The sequence below is a fragment of the Pleurodeles waltl genome, chromosome 10 (genome assembly GCF_031143425.1).
Source record: "Pleurodeles waltl isolate 20211129_DDA chromosome 10, aPleWal1.hap1.20221129, whole genome shotgun sequence".
NCBI classification, from domain to species: Eukaryota; Metazoa; Chordata; class Amphibia; order Caudata; family Salamandridae; genus Pleurodeles; species Pleurodeles waltl.
In genome coordinates, this window is record NC_090449.1 from 248,925,003 (window position 1) to 248,945,174 (window position 20,172).

The window sequence follows — 20,172 nt, forward strand, 5'->3', positions numbered from 1 at the left end:
ACAGGATAATCTCGAGTTTCACCACACAGTGATTGGAAAAGTGTTCCAGTTGAGGTGCTATCTCTTATTTTCTGCGCCAAACTCCCGCTTATCAAAAAAAGAAAATATATGCAAAAAACGTGCCTATATTTTTTGTTGTTGTATGTATAGCCCTTCTCTTGATCAGCTTTCTGCCTCCATATATCCACTAAGCACAGGTCTCTCATCAAAGAATACACACCCTCCCTCATCTTAGGAGAATTAATCGCTGGTCTCGACGTAGAATTGTCTCGAGTGGGTTCTATTAACATATTAAAATCCCCTCCTATCACTAAATATTGACCCAGCTTTATCGCCACTAGCTCTCCATACAACTCTCAGAGGGGAACTGGATCATCAATATTAGGGCCATAGTACCCTACAAATGTGTACCCTACCCGCCGTAACTCAGTATAAACAATCAACCATCTCCAACCTGGATCCAACACAGACCTTTCTACTTTGGCCTGCTCTGAGTCCTTTAACAGGATGGCTATCCCCTTTTCATTACTGCGCTGATTTGTACATGCATATAGGCTAATCCATTTCTGCCCTTTAAGAATTTTATACCATTCTTCCTGGAGTAAATGTGTTTCCTGTATGACTTCGTAGTGTGAATGTTTTAAGTATTTTAAAAGTCTTCTCCTTCTACCCGTAACCTTGTCCTGGTCATCATGTTAACATTTAATTTATTTGTTTAATATGAGGAAATCCTTTTTCTTTTTTTCCCCACATGCTCCCCACCACATGAATCACCTCTTAAACCTGCACCTGCTTTCAGATCCCCCCAACCCTTCCCCACCTCCCCTCCCTCCCCGGGGAACACTCTAAACCTTCCTATCTAGTACCCTTGGGCTCCATTTCCCCAGTCGCTACTCATGATTCTCTTTTAAGTACTGAGTTAAACTTTGAACCTCGGTGATCTCTCTTATACTATACGTTTCGTTGTTTCGTTGTTTCACATGATCCTGTGAGTTGCATGGAATTTCTAATTGACAGTGGCACCAAGCGATCCAAACTCCTGCATATATTCCCCCAGCTCCCACTGTAAATCTTGTGTTGTCCTGGTTATATCTGATACGAAAGGATACCTCGCCCCCCACCCCCTTGATACTGTTGGCCCTTAAGGCTTCAGAAATAATCTGTTCTTTTATAGAGCAAGTCCTAAAGTTGACCAATATTTTACTAGGTTTTTCCTTATTTGAATTTTTTTTAAGGATTCCAGTGAAGCCTCGGTATACCAGCCCCCAAATCCTTTAAGGCTACTGAGGGGACATAATCCTTTATCAAACTGATCACAAAGATTTTCAGGTCTCCTCCTTCCATGCGTTTCAAAATGTTCAGCATTCTATTATTGCTCCTTCTGGCATTGTTCTCCAGGGATCCTATTTTATCACATAGCTCCCTTTCCCTAGATTTTAGTGTATGAATCTCTTTGCGGTTAGATTCAACCTCCTTACTCAATACCTCGATGGTGGCTTCCATGTTGCATATTCCCCCTGAAAGCTCACTCATTTTAAGCTCCAGACTCTCGCAAACCCCCTGTATTTCTGCCTGCTTCTTCTCAGAAATTGAAATTTCTGTTTAATCTCTTCTGTGAGAACTGTTAGCAATGACTCTATACCAGGTCGCTCTTCTGTGCCCTGCCTGTAGCAGCCCATCCCAGGGGGCAACGTTTGTAGTTCCCCCTCGCTGTCCTGTCCTATCCTATAGGTCCCAGAGAGAGGGCGTGACATTTTTTTGTGGGTAAAACGCTGGCCTTACCCCACCCTCGTCACACTATGCCTTGAATCCATAGTTTCAAGGGCAGCTGGTATGTACGAAGTGTCTCCCTGTAGTGAGTTCTTCTGGTCCGCTCCCCCCTTGTCTGGCTTGTATTTAAATAAAGGAAAACAAAGATGGTGTAATTTGTGGTCTACCTCCTGGATTTAGTGGGGTACTTCAGGTTTCCTTACTGTTTGTGTTTTTGTAAGGTTCAACCAGAATCACAATGGGGCCAGCCTCACCTTCCAAGACATGTGGTGTAACACCTAGAGCCAAAAGGTTAAACAACTGTCTTGCCCAACAGCATCTTATCACTGTGCCCCTCCCATTTAGCAATGAAACAGCCCTTTCACCCTCATTTCTTAGTGCATACCTGCTTCCCTTCACTACTTCCAGTCTTCACCCCATCCGTATTCTCATTTATTCGTGTTGCCAATATTTGTTGCCGTCTTTCTTTGTGATTTTCTTGTGTGGGAGGTAATACAGTAGGTAAAGCTGCATTCTCTCTAAGCCTCCTATTGCTGCTAGCAGCTACCCCCTTCATTGGAGACACAGAATGCTGCTTAGAACATTGTTGGGAGCCCAACAAGATTTCCCGTTTCTCTAAGTGCCCCGTGCGCTGCCGCCAGCCTTGCCTGCTGCTGCCCGTGAGCCCCTGGAGGCACACTTGGGCAGTTATACACCACTCTATTGATTCCCTGGGCCGCGCTCCTCCAGTGCTCCACTCCTCCCAGGCCATCACTGTCTCAACACTGACCTCCTGGCAGCCAGACCGTCCGGCTCTACACTGACACACCTCTGAAAAATAGAAAAAGCAGACTACAAGAAGCAGAGGCCAACCGAGGTAAACTTTGTTCATGGTTACACTTCTCAACCGCACATAACTCGCACCACTTGTAGCTACCAGGAGAGACATAAGCCCGCGGCAGGCTCCTCGGGTAGTCACCATGTTCCTCCAAGGGGCTGCTCATTTCCTGACTAGGTTAAACGCTGTATACTTAGATAGTTGTGTACAACCAAGTTCATGGGATGAAGCGGTAATTAATATACTGTTAAAACCCAATAAAGGCCCCTAAGCTTCTGAGTCACACAGACCTATATCTTTTTTAAATAATAACTATACAATTTACACACAAGTCATAGCTAGAAGACTGGAGAAAGTGATGGGAGGGTTGGTGCATGAAGATCAGAAGGGCTTATAAGAGGCAGACAATTGCACGAGCTGACCCAGACCTAGTGTCAGCTACAGATGTGGCAGTAGAAGGAAACATACCTCTTACTGTGGTGGCATTCGATGCTGAAAAGGCCTTTGATAGGGTAAGTTGGCTTTTCCTACATGCAGTAATTAAGCAATACAGATTGGGGGGTAGGTTCCTTGAGGCGATTAAGGATATTAGTTAATGGGATTCTAACTAATCAAAATCAAACACAGATAGGAAAACAACAGGGGTGCCTTTATCGCCACTACTCTTTAACCTATATACCGAACCCTTAGCGATAAGATTGAGAGGTGACCAGAAAATTATCCCTTTTAAATATCATGAGTGTGTAAAAAACATGGTATCATGTGCTGACGACCTGATGATTTATACACAATATTGTATAGGATCCTATCTGCTATAACAAACATACTAATAGATTTCGGGAGATTATCGGGGTACTTAGTAAACCAACAGAAACCGGAATTAATGAACTGGAATGCCACTTCAATTAGCTTTCTGGAGGAAAAGGAGATTCAATATTTAGTGGTTCAGGTGGTTAAGGACTTGAGTCAGATGGCTCAAGTAAATTTTAACAGGCTTTGTTTCAGAAACTAGTAGACTTTTAAACTTTTGGGCCTGTCTTCCACTTTCACTGGTTGGCAGGAGTAACGTAGTTAAAATGATGATAGTACCCAAGTTTACCTTCATTTTTAATAAAACCCCGTTGGCGTTTAAGGCACAATGGTTTAATAAGCTCCAAGGAAAAGTGAGTAACTTTGTCTGGGCTCCCAAAGGGGCAAGCGTTGCCTGGAAAAGGTTGCAGAAGTGCAAAATAGATGAAGGGATTGTTTACCAGATTTCCAACTGTATAATTGGACCTTCCAACAGAAAAATGTAAGGCTATTATTAAGAGGTGCCTTTCAACAAATCTTCAACCGCTACCATACTCTAACAAAGAATTTGAAGGAAGAAGGGGCATATTTTCTATTTAAATTTGGTCAGACACAATTTTTAAGACGATCAGGCTAAAGACCTTGAGGGCGGCATGCAAGGCATGGATACAGGCTGCGAAAGTGCTGAAAATTCCATACTGCTGTGATTTTGCCTTGATATGGAACTATCCCCGGTACCCCTGAATGTTTACAGGATGCATTAGCTAAACCTTTAAGGGATGCAGAAGTTACAAAGTGGGGACAACTGTGAGAAGAGAGAACAGTGATAACCTGGGACACACTAGTCCGGCTCACAGGAATGAAGATTTCTAGGTTTAAATATTATCAGTTAGTCAGTTGGACAGGAGCGCAAAGAGACTTTGGGATCGAGAACGCTGAATGGGGAAGATACACTGTTGAGCGCTTCCCTGCAGAAGAAAGAAGTGTCCAGAGGGTATTGCATGTTGATGAAGGGGGAGGATGGGCTATTAACATTGCCAGAGGAAAAGTAGAGCTCGGACCTGCTGGAGCTAATGAGTCTGTGGCAAGTATCAATGTCTGCACTTTGGTCCCTGGTTAAGTCTGCACCCTTAAGGAGAAATCATTTATTTACAGTCCACATCGCAAACTAGTCTCCAAAAAGATTGATGAAGTTGGGAGGACAGAGGACAAGGTTTTGCCCCAAGTGTAGTTTAGAAACAGCACATGACATACACTTATTTTGGCTGTGTTCGAACATCAAACATTTATGGCAAGAAGTGGGTAAAATCTTAATAGATCTATTGAAAAGAGATTAGGGTAAGCTTGGCTTTGATCATCTTTGGTACCTTAACTAGGGAAGTGCCTGGAATTAAATTAGAGAAATTACAGTCACATGTACTTTTTATACTGGTGTTGATTGCACAAAGGGAAATCTGCATAAAAATGGTTATCCTCTGACGCACCAAACTGTGTGGATTGGGTTAGAGCAACACAACGTACTTGTAGGATGGACGGTGCAAACGTGTCTAAGAAAAGAGTGAAGCTGTGGGAACCATTTGTAGCACACTTTTCATGATAGGCTCCAAGGATTAAAGGCAAGTCAACATTGAGAGGAGTATGGAGTTGAGTTTGGGAAACTCTCTACATGCGGAAAGAGGCTTGGTGACAAAGTTGGGACCCTGTACAGGGAGGGCCTGGTCGTAACCAAAAGCAGCTTATGTGCCTCTTGTCTCATATGAGGACAATACAAAATCATTTATTAGATTGTTATGTGAAAACCACTTTCACACCAATGCTTAATTTGTAAAACAAACAAATAAATGGGTGCAGGAGCTCAAAATCTGTTTTAAGAGCCCGTTGGTAGGGTTGCCAAATAAGGCAACCTTGTGTTGATTAAACCTCATGTCTCTTCTTTCACTACCCTATACTTCCAGTCTCTTTGGTCACTCACTCAAGTAATCTCAAATTCCTTTTCTTCCCTGCCCTATACCTTTATAAATGCTGTCCAGTCTCTCTCTTCCTCCTTCTTTTCCCTCTTCTCTGCATCTGTCTCTCTTGCTTTGGGTTAGCGTCTGATGATGATAAATTAGCTTCAGGAAGGTCTACCACTATATCACTGTCAAAATGATGACCTATAAAATATTGCAGTAATAATATCAACCTCACCACTATATTTCAAGGTAAGCCTCGGTATCGTTTGCAGACTTAAAGATGGTAAATGTACACTTGCCTTGAATATAGTATTGGGCAGCGTAGTTTTTTGCAATATTTTTTGCATGTCGATATTTCAACCGTAACATAATGACATCCGCCCCCAAAAATAAGAACCAGTGCCAACCACCTTTAGCCTTTGGAAAAAAACTGCATCACACTACATTCTCTTGCAGATGAGTTTCATTCATTCATTATTATTCTTTATTTGGTGCAAAAAGACCATAAAAGACATAAAATAAATAAATAACATACAGAATTTCACATTCATAAAAATTTCTAAAAGCATGGTTAATACATTTTCCGAAAACCAAAAGCAGCATGTATAAAATTTAGCACAGCCTGAATTATGTCCATGTTTCCCAAATCATGTAAGTGGGAGTAAGCAAGTTGGCTAGTTCTGATACTGTTAGACTGAAATAGCGGACGTAAAAACCTTTTTCTTGGAACAGTATATAAAGTGCAGAAAAGCATAAAGTGTAATGTGCTTTGAGATGTCTTTCCATCGCAGCAACAGGGAGGGAGGATCTTAAACCAGGTTCCAGCAACTGGGAATGCTACCAGATAATGTAAGGTGTTTAGGCGTAGTCTTGTGAGTAAAAACCTTTGTCGCTCATGATTAATGATGGTCAAGTACAACTTAGGTTGAGGTTGTTGTGTCTCATAGCTCGTCCGTTGACTCATTAGACTAGAGGCTGGGTCCATATACTGATTTTTCTGCCAGAATATGTCTTTAACCTTCTTAATGTCCTGTCTTGTTAAAGTATCTGGTTTAAGGAAAAAATCTCCTAATCCTAATGATAGGAGAGAAAGATAAACATATCTGAGCCAGGGTATATCTAGCGATCGTGACAGAAGGAGACAGTCCTGTATCACCTTTCTACATAGAAGCGTTTCAGGCTTAGTCCAGATTTTTATCCACATTATAAGAGGTTGAAGTTTTATATAGATAGATATATATCTTAAACCTACTTCTTTGTGACAGAACTTTGAAGGTGTAGATTGGGGGACTGATAGTAACCTTCTTAGAAATTTATTTTCTATAATCTGGAGCCCTGTACATTCTGCAAGCCCCCAGACCCCAGCTCCAAATGTCGCGACGGAGAGGCATTTAGAAGTGAAGACAGTCATCATTTCCTTAACAGGTTTATGTCGAAGTCTTCTTGCAAATCTAAAAACTGCTTCAATGGCTTTTTGGAATTGTATTGAGCGTGTAGTAACTAAAAACTTCCAGTTAAAATCTACATCAATAGGGACCCCCAGATACGTAAAATATGGGACCTTAAGTATCTCATGCCCATTTAAAGTAAATTGTTTCGTTTTTGCTAATTTAGGACCACACTTCATAACAAATGACTTGGTTCTGTTAATTTTAAGACCAAGATTCCTCATAAAGGTATTAAAAGCATTCAATTCTGGAGGCCATTCGCTGTCCTTGAAATTAATACTGCATCATCTGCATATAAAAGTACAGGGATTGGAGAGTTATTAATAACTGCAGTCTTTCCCTAATTCGCATAGAAATTTCTCCAGCCCATTTATATATAAGAGAAAGAGGAAAGGGGCAAGAACACAACCCTGTCTGACCCCTTTTTGTGAGGGGAATTTCTCTGTTAGGCCTCCTTCCCGAGAGTAACGGACCCGAGCCTCTGTGCAGGCATGAAGTTTACTGAGTAATATAACTATGTGATTATCCACGCCCATATCTAGCATTACCTTCCACAATTTCTCCCTGCTGACTGTATCAAAGGCGGAGGAGAGGTCCATAAATGCTAAGTGTATACAGCCCCTTTTGGCTTTAGTATATTTCTGGACTATAAGTGTCAAATTAAGAGTTTGTTCGACTGTGCTCACCCCTGGGCGGAAGCCAAATTGTACCTCTGAGAGGGAGTGAGTATCATTCGCCCATTCTTCTAACTTATTTAAAATTACTCTGCCCAAAATTTTGACTGAACTGTCCAACAAAGAGATTGGGCGATAGCACAGAGGGTATGCCCTATCTCCCTTCTTAAAAATCGGGACAATGATCGCTTCTTTCCAAGAGTCTACTAAAGGGCCCACCACAGCCGATCTCATGACATTGGTTAGCAGTGGGCCCCAGAAGTCTGGAAGTGCTTTATATAAGTCAGCAGGAATTCTGTCTGGACCCGGGGCTTTCTCAGATGGACTATCTTGGATTGCCTGTTTAACATCATCCACACTTATAATGTTACTAAAAGCCATACTTAGCTGATCATTTCCTGCAGGTTTTAGACAATTTAGCATTTCTGATTGGGTATTTGTCTCTATGGCGAAAGTTTTTTAAAAATAGTCCACCCAGGTCTTGGCTGGAATGACAGTGTCCATGGGCGTCTCACAGTTATCGCTCAATAGTGAAGAGTTGACCACACGCCAGAATGCAGTTGTATCTTTAAGCTTACTTGCAGCCATCAGTTCCTCCCACGCAGATTCACTTAGTTCAACTTTCCTTTTGGCAAGAACTTCTTTATAGTTTTTCCTGGCGATCTTAATTGCTTGTAGATCTTTGGGAGATGCATTGATTGTTTTTTTTAAACTTGCTTAAAGATGAGGTACATGCGTGGTTAAACCATCTTGGGCCATGGACTTTATTAGCTCGTCGAGGCTGTAGTTTCTCCGCCATATAGTTTGTCAGAGAGGAGAATGCACAAATGATTTCATGTGGGGCCTTATTTTCATCCAGGGATGTCATAACGTCTGGCCATTTATTCAGAAATACATCTCTAAAAAAAGTTTTATTGTTTATCTTCCCCCATTTGATTGTAATCCCTTTTTGGGATGAGAGCTTCATGGCAGGGTGTCGCTTCCCTCTTTTTGAATCATTTATCAGATCTAGATTAATCATAATGGATAAGGGATTGTGATCACTAAAACAGGTCGGGGTAACCCTGAATTGACCTGTAATAGGGGACAGCTCTCTAGAATAAATAATATAATCAATAGTGGTGTGAGTGTCCCCCCTTACAAATGTTGGTATCCCTCTGATAGCGGGTGTGGGGAAGGAAAGGGAGTTTACTGTTATCAAAGAGTTAAGGGCGTTCCCATACGGGGAATGTTTGAAGTGTTGAATGGGAATATCAATCTCGTCCAGGAGTCCACAACAATCAAGGAGTTCTGGCTCGCAGAGATGGGCATTAAAATCACCAACCCAGACTATTCTTGTGTCCTTTTTACCGGATACTGTTACCTTATGTATTAGGGTCTCCAAGCTACTGACCACGCTAGTGTCTGAGTTATCAAAGGTGTTGTTATAATAGTTGATCAGTAGTATATCGAATGGTTTTTCTAGTTTCAGAGATAGAGCCAGAAAAAAAGGCCACATACCTACAGCACGTGCTTCCATCCTTCCAGCCTCCACAGATAAGAAGGTGGCCAGACCGCCCTTGGCTCTACCTGCATGGGCCTTGGTCGCAGGGACGTAATATGTGGTATAGCCATTAATATGTGGTGATTCTGTGAGCCAGGTCTCCTGGCAACAAATAATAAGATATCCCATCACTAAATCTATCCAATCAGGGTTTCCAATTTTTGATTTTAGACCTGCAACATTCCATGAAATAATCCCTAGGGGTGTCATACCCTGTATTTCACGTAAATTAGGGACGCCTTTAGATTCTAAGGGGGGACTGTGAGAGTACGTTTGTTTCCAGGAGATCTTGCAAGGATGGCTCAGTTAGCGATTGTCAATCTAACTGCTCTAGTGTGGTCAGGGTCTCATACCTATTAGATAATGTCAAAGCAGTGTCAGAGGGGTTAGGGAGACCAAGATAACTGGGATTCTGGATCCCAGAGTAGGTTGAATCAGAATAGCTTGGGTTTGATAACGGATGGATAAACTTAGTCAAACGTTGGACTCTTATAGGCCCTATGGATGATCTCATAGGTGAGAGGTGGTGATACAGAGCATTAACGGTCCGGGGGGAGTCATAAAATGTATTATAATACAGTCCCCAGGTGATGTTTTAGGGGATGAGCCAACCCAGGGTGCCCTTCTTACAGTTAAAATGTCCCTGTGGAAGTCAACCCGCCCTCCCGTGTGTTTTCCTACCCAATGAGTCACTTTATTCAGTAGGGACATGTGGGATTCGGGGTGGGTGCTTTCCAATATAGGGGCATTTTCCAAGATTAAAACATAGGGGGTACATGCCAAAGGTATCCTTGGGCAGGCTGCCCGAGTACTTGTAATTTTCTGGCCCCGGCGGCCTTCCCGTTTGTTTGTGCCCCCCTGATATTGTGGGTTTGTAGAATGTTGTGAGGCCTCTACATTCAGGGGTTTGTGGGTTGGGTTCTGGGCAGGAGATATTCTAAAATTCTGAAGGTGATGAGTAGGTGGAGCGGGAGAATGTTCGAGAATGGTATGAATGTTCTGAGATTCTGCCTTCGGTGGTTCAGGTTTTATATTCGTTATAGATTCAACCTTCTGCTCGAGAACGGCCACTTTCTCCAGAACTGAAGAGCATAGCTTTTTAATGTCTCTAAGTTGGTCTTCAATTTGCAAAAAACAAGTTTTAATTGTGTCCAGATTTTTACTGTCTTTTGGTTGTTTCCCTATAGTTTGTTTTATTTTTTGGGTTTTTAAAGGACATTTGCTCTTGGTCTTCTTAGTTCCTGATGAGGACTCCCCAAAGCCTTCCCTATCTACAGGAGGTCCCACTTTGTGTATGGGGGTTACTGCCGTTTGGGGGGGGGATTATTTGCCTGCTTTTTTTGGGGGGTGGACTCTCTGGAGTTGTAGGGGTAATTAAATCGATTAAGTCAATTTCTGCTATTACACAGGGGATCTTTTCTTGGTCTTGCTCGGCAGCAGTGTTGCCGACAGGTTCCGCCCCCGCTCCCCAGCCTTTCCTGCTTTCTCAAGAGACGATTCTAAGGTAGCTTCTACCCTCCCTATCTCTGTCTCAATGGCACCCATTACAGACGTTAGGTAGCTTGTTATTAGCCTGGGTGGGGGGGGGCCTCCTGGGTGGGTTCCCTTCCCCCATTTTCTCTCTTACGTTTTCCCATTTTGAGAAGCTAGTCCCTTTGTCCAAGATAGGGCGCTGTAAATTACTTTAACGGGTATATCAGTCCTTGCGTGAGGGGGGGGCGTTCTTCAAATTGGAGATCAGTGCTCCTTCACAGCAGCACCAAAAGCGCACTTCCCGGTAACCCTTTATTTGGAAGAATAATCACCGGCACAGTACCTTTAGGTAGCCCTGTACATTGGGCTAACTGATCCAGACTTCTTTTGGGCGGATGTCAGGGGGGGGTCCCTGCCCTGCCTCTTCCTGGCAAGGACGGGCAAGGACGGGCCCGCCCTTGGCCCGGGCGCCACCCGCGCGCAGCAGGAGCGCGGTAATGTTTATAAAGGGCTCCTGCCCCTCCTCTCGTGACACAGCGCTTCCCGCGACGGCGGGAGTGAGGTTAAGTTTTTAAAGGGCTCCTGCCCCTCCTCTGAACACACAGCGCTTCCCGCGACGGCGGGAGCGCGGTAATGTTTATAAAGGGCTCCTGCCTCTCCTCTCGTGACACAGCGCTTCCCACGACGGCGGGAGCGCGGTTAAGTTTTTAAAGGGCTCCTGCCCCTCCTCTGGACACAGAGGAGTTACAAAAGAACAGAAAACACGGTGAATATTGGATCCTGTCAGGATATAGAGTTAGCTGGAAATGAAAATATTATAAGTGCCAAATACCACTGCAGTAACGCACGCAATATCATCTCATCTGTACAAAATGGTGAGTTTAAGGTTAGGATTTACTAACTGCAAGTGTTACCATAATGAGGTAGCGAAATGTGTCAATTTGTTTCTCACTTACCAGAGAGTTGTTGAGGTTCCTATGAAGGTAAACACTCCCGGGATCAGTCAGAGAGATTTCCTTGGCAATGCGCTTATCCGTGATCACACCAAAACGTATAGTGCCTATGTAATCTGCAATAGCAAAATGATTTGCTGCATTAATTGTACACAACGCACACACACAGGAGACGCCTATTGATATCCCCTCCCAGGCTACAGAGTTGCGTTTTTTATAACTGCTAAAAGGCCTAGTGATAGAGGCTTATAGCTAGTCGTTCCACAGCTCTAATATGTCACAGTTGTTTTCATATGTAAGACTGACCAACCAAATTTGTACTGGATTTTTAAAAAGGATATGAGCCAGCAGACTGTGTAGTAATACAGAGCTGCTTAAACCGCTCTATATTAGTTCACTGAACACACACCTTGATCTGTGTTGGACGCTTCAAGTTCCCATTTGGTCCACAGGTTATCCATCTTTAATAACTATGTGTCCACACTGTCTGTGCTGACAATTTTAATATTTGGCAGTGCCAACAGAAAACTGGTCTACGCTTGTACATGTCAGGTGAGTGAATGATCGGCACATTCAGGGCCCGAAAATATGGTAAAGGGAGGATGGAGAAATAAAGCAATTAGTTGACTCCTTAAATCGTAAATTAGCACAACAGTGAGTCACTCTTTAGGTCTCACTGTACTGGATCGCACATTAGTACAACAGTAAGCCACTCTTTAGGTCTCACTGCACTAGCAATCATCTAACAAAAAAAGAAACAGGAAAAAGATCACTACTTCCCCCAGTCAATGCTTTTACGCGTTGATCAGACCAACTTATTAGGCACTGGTTGATTGTAACTGTCTTTCATGATATATGGAGTTTGCACACCACCATAAGGCAATTTAATTCCTGCACGATTGCGATGATCACACCTACTGCAAGCCCTGTTCTTTCGCTGCCTATAAATGAATCTGGCACAGTGGAAGCGTGCAGCAGGCACATTCTATTTGTATCTTGACCTATTTAGCAGGCTTGAGAGCGGTTCAGCTTGTTGAGTACTCTACCTGAAGTTTTCCCAGTTTTGTATTCCCAGTCATAGCATCTCTGGCAACAAATATGTATAAAAATGAAGCAATTATTTGTTCCAATACATCTTACATTAGTACAAAGTGCCACTTTTTAGGACTCACAGTGCAAGCTATTACAAGCTATAAAAAGAAAGACACTAAGAATCACCCCAGAATCACAAATCAATGCTTCTTTAAGGTGCCGTTCAAATGCCGATCAAGTCACAGTCATCAGCCAATGATGTAACAGTATTTCATGACACATGGAGTTTTGCTGATCACTATATGGACATTTATTTGGTACAGAAGTGAGAGAAGTACGCCTAGGGAAGTTCAAGCAAAGGATATTAGGTGGACTATGGCTTTCAGATCCAGATCGTGGTTCACTGGTCTTGTCTTCTGGTTCTTGATCCTTCGTAGGTGTCCTAGGCTCCTGGGTTTCAAAACCTCAGATGCAAACACAAACAGTCCGCTCCAGACAAGTGGCAGTCTATTTTTGTAAAGGGACTCTGGTTCCACCTTGTGCATCTCCTCAGTGTTGTAAACTGTAAGCACGTTTGGCCTACAACCTCAATTTTGCATGCATCTGAATGACAGCGTCACGGGTGCTGATATTGGTGCAAACACCTACCACTGAAATTCATAAATGTACCATGCGTTAAAGTGCTAACTTAAGGGCTGCATCAACATGCAATGCTCTGTTTAGAGAGTGAGTAGAGCCGCCAGCAAGCTATATGTAAGCCACTGTATTTGTGCTGTGGATGAATTTTAGCCTCTGCCTTTTGGAAGTGGCATTTCTCGCCCTTGGTTGAAAAGTGAGTGTGGCATCTGAACTCTTTGCTGAGTGGGTCATTGTCAGCTGAACTTGTCCATTCTCTTTCCACCATGGATACCATCTGCTGAGTATTAGGGTATACTGAATTCTTACAGGAGGAAGCTGCTGCTTCCCTGGATCCCACAAGGGCTGATGTTTGTTCTCGCCACAGCGTATTACAACTCAACTGCCGAGTCCACAAACCTTACTTACCTCAGAAGCTGTAGCCCCAGTTAGGCTATGATTCACTACCCAAAGGCTATTTACCTACTATTTCCAGCCAGATGAAAATGAAAGCTATCCCCGGCTGGTAGTAGAAGAGATACAAAGAGTACTGACCAACTAATCCTGGTCATGTCATTGCCATAAAAAAAAAAAAAAGAAAATGTGCATATGGATTAATCTACCAGAGAAAATCAGACCAATGAACAATTTAGTGGCTTTTCATAAACCAATAAAGACCTATTTGTCTACTTCCCTAACTTGCAAGTGTTCCTGTCTGTTTCACCTTTACTCCAAGCCTAATCCAGTACTACAGACTGTTGTTGTCTTTGTTTTAATCTGGTACTAGTTTAACAGCTTATCCTACATGCTCTAAAGTGATATGGTAATCAATGACCACTTACTGATCTGTACAGGTCTCTGCTACACTTGAGATTATGTTCACTGTATGCAAATGCTTCAAAAAACACAAACTAAGAGTGGAGTTGGTCAGGAGCTAGGCAAGACGTGATTCTAGAGGCTCGCTAATTGGGAGAGGTGGCCCACATGAAATGTTAAGTCATTCTGGCTCAACAGTTCTCCCATTTTCAGTGAGAAATCCCTTTGTGGTAAAAGAATTGCACATTAAAAGACGGTAACTACCTTCAAGTGCCAGACTAAAACTGATGAAAGAAATTAAATCTTGAAAGAAGTCTGGATAAAGACTGCTCCCCAGAGTATGAGAAAGAGAGAGATGTCCACAGATAAGACATTTTCTGCATGAATCTAACTTATATTACCATCAAATCAGAGATGATGAATTCAGCATCTAAAAACTGAAAGAAGCACTGGATTGGGAGTCAGAGGATGGAAGGGAAAATCTAGGCAAAAATAACAAGCATTTACAATGCAATAAGTCTCGCATTTTATTGACTTAGAGCTATTGGCATTGTAAATTCACAACTGGACTTCTCTTCTCTTGCCACATAAATTGGTCAACCCTGCCTCATAATGTATTTTCCTGCCATATAATTCCAGTGGCCAAGCATTTATCTGAAATAAACGTTTGGCATTAAAGTGTAATGGTCAAAACACCATAACAAAAATAAAATTTCGGACAGATTGGAGGGTGAAAGGAAAAGAGGGAGTCAGGAGTAAAGATAGAGAAGACACGTGGCGTAGTAACGGTGTCATGGGCTGTGGACTAAGAAAGGAAAATGGTTGACTGGAACTTTGTTAGGAAAATAAAGCAGTAATTAGAGTTGAGTGAGGTCCGTAGGTCTCTGGGCCCCGGCGCGACTGCACCTGTGGCTCTATTAATAACTAGGCCTCAGGAGAGAGAGCAAATGGGGCAGAAAAAGATAAGTGAAAGGAATACAACAGACAAAAGGAAGAAAGAAAAGGGTGGTCGTAAAGAAAGAAGGGAAAGAAAGAACAAGAAAATGAAAGCACAACTAAGAAGAAATAGAGCAAACGTGTGAGACAAAAGAAAAAAGGGAAGGAAGTTAGAGAACGAAAGATAAAGAGGAAACAATAATGAAAGAAGTGTGAAAAGAAAGAGAAAAATGAACAATTGAGAAAAAAGAGAGATGGTTAGAGGAACAAGCAGCGAAAAAACCAGGGCATGTACGTGTGACGCTGCGGAGACCTGCGGCGTCCCCCTCCTGGGCCGCGGTCGGATTGGCAGTCCACGTTTCAGTCGGTCGGTTCTGCTGCGGGCCACTTTTTGAGCCGCAACCTGCTTTTTGGGCCGCGGCGGGGTCTGGAAGTCCTCTCTTGGGCTCTGGGTCACACTCGACTCATTCGCAGCCCCCATAGTTTTGCTCACCTGCTTTCTGGATTTCTTTTTTCTTCTTTCTTTTTCTTTTCCTTTCTTTCTCCTCCCTTGGCATTATCTTCTTCTTCCCAGGAGTCCGTATTTCTTTCCCTGCATGCATTGCTTACCACCTTTTCCATTATGGTTATTTTTCCATTCACCTGCATGTGGCTTTCCCAATCCAAGATGGTGTCTTTAGCTCTTCGTGCATGTCACTTCCTGTTTGTCAGTATAAAAGAACAGAAGGTCTTCTGTTCCTTGCGCTGCAAACACTTCCGTCCTGGTGGTGCTCCTCGCTCCTGCTTCGAGCCTATCCTGGTTTTGCCTACAGTTTTATTTTTCCTGATTCGTTATTTTTTCTCATTTTTTCCATTTGCCTCTTTTCAGGAGTTCCTGTGATCAGAGGTTTTTTTCCCAATATTGTTATTTTTTCCTCTGGGACTCCTTCTGGAGGTCACGGCCTGCTTGGTAATATACTGTCAGCAGCAACGTGGCTACTGGAAAGGGTCGCCACTCCCTTGGCCAGTCAAGAACAAGCAAGAAACCAGGTGGTGCTCCGAGACTGGCAGATTAGAGTGGTGAGAAGCGTGCAAATTGTGACAGTATGCACTGACACATTTCCCACAGACACAGAATTGGAAAACCACTTTGACATTTTGGCGTCCACATAGAGGCGGGAAAAAGATGGATTTATAGTGAAACGTGAATTGACAGATAAAGATAAGAAAAACACCAGAGAAAAGAAGTAAGAAAGATTTTTTTTTTTTAAGTGAAAGGTAGAATATTGAGTCAAAGGAATGAGCAAATAAAAAAAAGACAAATAAAGAATAAAGGGAAGAGAAAAAAATAGTGGAAGAATGAACGCCTGATGAAGAAAAAAAGAGAGGAACGAAACAAGGAAAGAAATAACCATGTTTTTGAGAGTTTGAATGAGGAGGTAGGAGGAGGAAGGGGGAAATTTAAAATAATAAAATACAGGGAGAGGAGTAGAAATAAACAGTTGAAAGAAAGAGCTAAACTGTTAACTTGTGGATATTAACAGCTTGAAAGATAAAAGTAGGGGAGAAAGAAAACATTGACAGTAAACAGAGTAAAGGAAAGAACGGAGTGAGATAGGTGAAACAGACCCTCCCAAATAAAGATGGCAGCTAAGAATATATTTAATTGGCTCCCCAACGTCCTCATACAGAGGTCAGAGTGTGGAACAGCAGGGGGCACTACAGAGCAGCAGGTGGTGCATTAGCAGAGTTGTATGTGAAACCCAATACAACAATATTGGGGTGCTTCAGATCAGGATAAGGGGTATAGACAGAGCTGTGCCCTGGCCCAGTGCTGGAATAACAGAAAAGCAGCGGGTGAGGAATGAGAAACTGAGCGCTGTGCAATTCCTGCTATTGGAACAATGGGCGCTGCAGGTTAGGGTTGAGGCGCACTGACAGTTGTATGTAGGCTGCACTACTGGAATAGTAACGGGCACACAAGGTCAAAAGTGAGGTATGTTAATGGCACTATGTGGGGAATCTAGTATTAGCGTGCTAGTGTTGCTGAGTGTTGACGTCTGGAGGTACCCTAGTGAAGCTGCTAGTGGGGCCCAGCATAGGAGTGGCTTTGCCTCTGAACAACAGAAGCGACGAGGGGTGTGTGTGAGAGCCTTAGTACTGAGAAGTAGCGTGCACTGAATGTTAGAATTGATGGATTCTGGCGGAGATGTGGTGGTTCTCATAAACAGCGGCGTTGGATGTTAGACTTGAGGTGCAGTGGCTGAGCCGTGTTTTGCTCTTTTGGGTCCAGTACTGACTTAGCAGTGGGACTGAATATTAGAATTGAGGTGTTGTAACAGAACTGTATGTGAGCGAGGTCTCAGTATAGGAAAGGATGTGACCTTGCCAGGCTAGAACTGAGGTGCACTGATGGTAATGCACCTGATGTCCCAGAACTGAAACCGCAATGTGTACTGACTGTAAGAACTGAGGTGCTCTGGCAGACAGCGTGTGTGGGCTTCTGGCACAGGCACGGCTGAGGGGCTTGGAGTGTGTGAACTGAGGTGCACTGATAGAGCTGTGTGTGAGATCTCAGTATGGAGCAGAAGTGGGCACTTTCTGTAAAGACTGCGGAGTCCTGGTGGAGCTGGGTGCCTAGGCTATAAGCAATTACAAGCAATCCTCCACCCTGGGGACCTCAGTCAGGCACACTTGGTAAAGAAAATCGAACCCAAGGAAGGGCGGGCCAGGCACCTAAAAGAGGGTGCAGAGAGCCCACAAAGACCAAATTTGACCAAGATAACAAACAAATGTATAGCCTTATTCACAGCTAAGCTCAGAGCAAGAATGCTCTGCAAATGAAATGGGAAGCCTCCCTGGACAAAAGCAGGAAACACATTTTTTTTTAAAGTCTCCTACAGACCAGATAAACAGGACAACGCGTAATTATACAGTAGTCGGTCCCTACTCCCACACAGAAGAAGGGGGGACAAAGAGGCATGACTGACCAATAGCAAGCAAGGGTTTTTAAATGACACTAAAACTAACAAATGAAATAGCTGGAAGCCCACAGAAGAAGTATACTTAAAAGTATACAAGAGGTCTTACGCTCGACCTAAAAAGTGCATTTTCTCCAAAAACAGCAAATATGTGTTGTATGAATTTCATTGGCAGCACATTCAGCCTTTGAAATGTAAACACATGTACAGTTAGTCTGTAATTTAAATTTAAGTTAATACGTTTCCTAAAAAAACATTATTTCAGTAGCTTTCTCTGGCTTTTCCAAAAACGCCAGCCTTAATGATCAACGTAAGAAAAAATCCTTATTTAGATGGATCACAGAATTTTACCTGGATAAAACTTTGTGCATCGGTGCCTGTAAAATAAGAGGTAGAAAGAGGAACTGAACTTGCGTTTTTGAGTCTATTTTACTCAATAAATTTCACTTAAAGTGCTCAGTCTATAATGAAATCATTTTTAGGAATCCTGGATCCCTACAAATCCAGATTTATCTTTAACAATGAAACACTGGGCCAAGAGTGAAATGTCTCACTCATACATCGAACAGAGTAAAAAAGAAAAATACTCCAAACGTCTTAGAAGCTCTAAGGCATGATAGCCACACTTCAAACGTTAACATACTTACATATTTATCGCTTTACAGCAGGATATCCCTAAATCATTGGCATTTCCCATCTGAACTCGACCCTAAGTAGAGCTCAAAAGTAAACCTAAAATGTTCTTTCTTGACACAGGACAACAAAATATGGAAAATATGGAAAATGCCAGGAAAGTACATGCAGCTGACTGACATCAAAAAGTTCAAAATTAACACATGGAAGTATTTTTTATATATTAGTATTTTTTCAGATATGGGAACACAGCGTAATTTTCAGCAGACAAGTACTCCCGCTACAGGAACACACTGCATGTCTGAGAGAGGAGACGGGGCTCAGTAACATGGTGTTGAGAGCAGCAGCCTAAGAGCTCCAGTCTCCGCATGAAAGGGGTTTTGTTCTTGTGAAAGCACAACCAGAATTTGAATTTTGTTTGCCTCAACGGCCCCGTAAGCCTGAATCACAGCATCCATTCTTCTACATTTCATGTCACTGTAGAGAAAATACATTAAATGGGCCACACAGACGCATAAGCATTCATTGCTAAACATTACTAGAAACCTGCAAATAGATGGAAGCCAGAAAAGCACCTTACATAAAAGTATCAGCCTTTTGTTGGCCGAGGTGTTTTCCAACCTTGATGAAACACCCTGCGGTGCGGGAAGGGGAGGCGAAACTTCAACCTGTGCACAAAAATCACCATCATCTCTCCGCAGGAAACGGGATTCCACGATAAATGGAGTATGCTCTGCACCTCACCGTGTCTATGCTGATGCAGCAGTTACACTGCAGTTAACTCCGTGAACGAGTAGGTCCCAGGACATGCTGTGCCACTGTGAAGCTTGTAAGCCAGTCAGTAAGATGTGGCAGGATATCAGGCAGCCCCAAACTGGTGCTAGCCCAAAGGATCTGTGATTCCTGACACGATCAGAGCCTTCTAAACAAAGGCTGCATGTCTGCCTGTCTAATTCACGATACTCTTATTGGTGAATAGAGAATAAGGTTTGCTTGCCAAAGAGTCTTGGGTCCTGTGTCCCCCACTGAAAGATCCCACAAACTCCTCCATTTTGTGTCAAAACTGTCACTAGTTTCGCCCTCCGCTCAGAGAGATGCCAGCAAGAGTGCTTTTGGAGGGGGCAGATAAGCAATGTTGAGGATCCAACCTATATGCATGTGTAAATGCAAGTGTGTGATATGTATGTGTAGGTGTATAACTACCTGTATACATTTACACAGGCACATTCACAGGCATACATGCATACAAAGGCAAGTAATTTCTGCCACTCACTGGCAAGACACCCTGTAAACAGAGAGTACTAAGCAACATTTAGCACAAACTAGGACACTGCTTAAATGTAAAGAGATGCATTTAAATGAGAAAAGTGTAACAACTGCTCTTCAAAGTCCTTGTTCCAGCACATAAGATGTGTCATCTTTTACATCAATTCCTGAAGAGTAACCGGGATCAGTGACAAAAGAAGAGATAAAAGAAGGTGGTATTCTCTCTTTTATTTCTATTGTAGGCACAAAATGCCAAAGGGAAAAGTGGAGGAAGCGGTAGCAAGTTTAGGAGAAAGGGGAACCGGGAGCATTAAACAAGTAACGACACAAGATCCAGGATCTGCAACCGGGAGCACGAGAGCGAAAAATGAAGACAATTGTCGGGCCTGTGATGGTTTCCATCGGCAGATATTTCAAAGAATTTCAGAACAAAGATTTCGGGCCAGCTGGCCGAATCGCACACAAGGACATCCATACTTGCACCAGCCGGATTGA

General features: G+C 42.9%; 1 protein-coding gene across 1 annotated transcript in view; it reads right to left on the minus strand.

Annotated features, from left to right (window-relative positions):
* TXNDC11 (thioredoxin domain containing 11) overlaps positions 1-20,172 on the minus strand; it is a 353,597-nt gene that overhangs the window by 143,295 nt on the left and 190,130 nt on the right. The window contains exon 6 of the mRNA XM_069210328.1: positions 11,423-11,535. Within this exon, the coding sequence (XP_069066429.1) occupies positions 11,423-11,535 (113 nt within the window). The remainder of the gene's footprint in view (positions 1-11,422; positions 11,536-20,172) is intronic.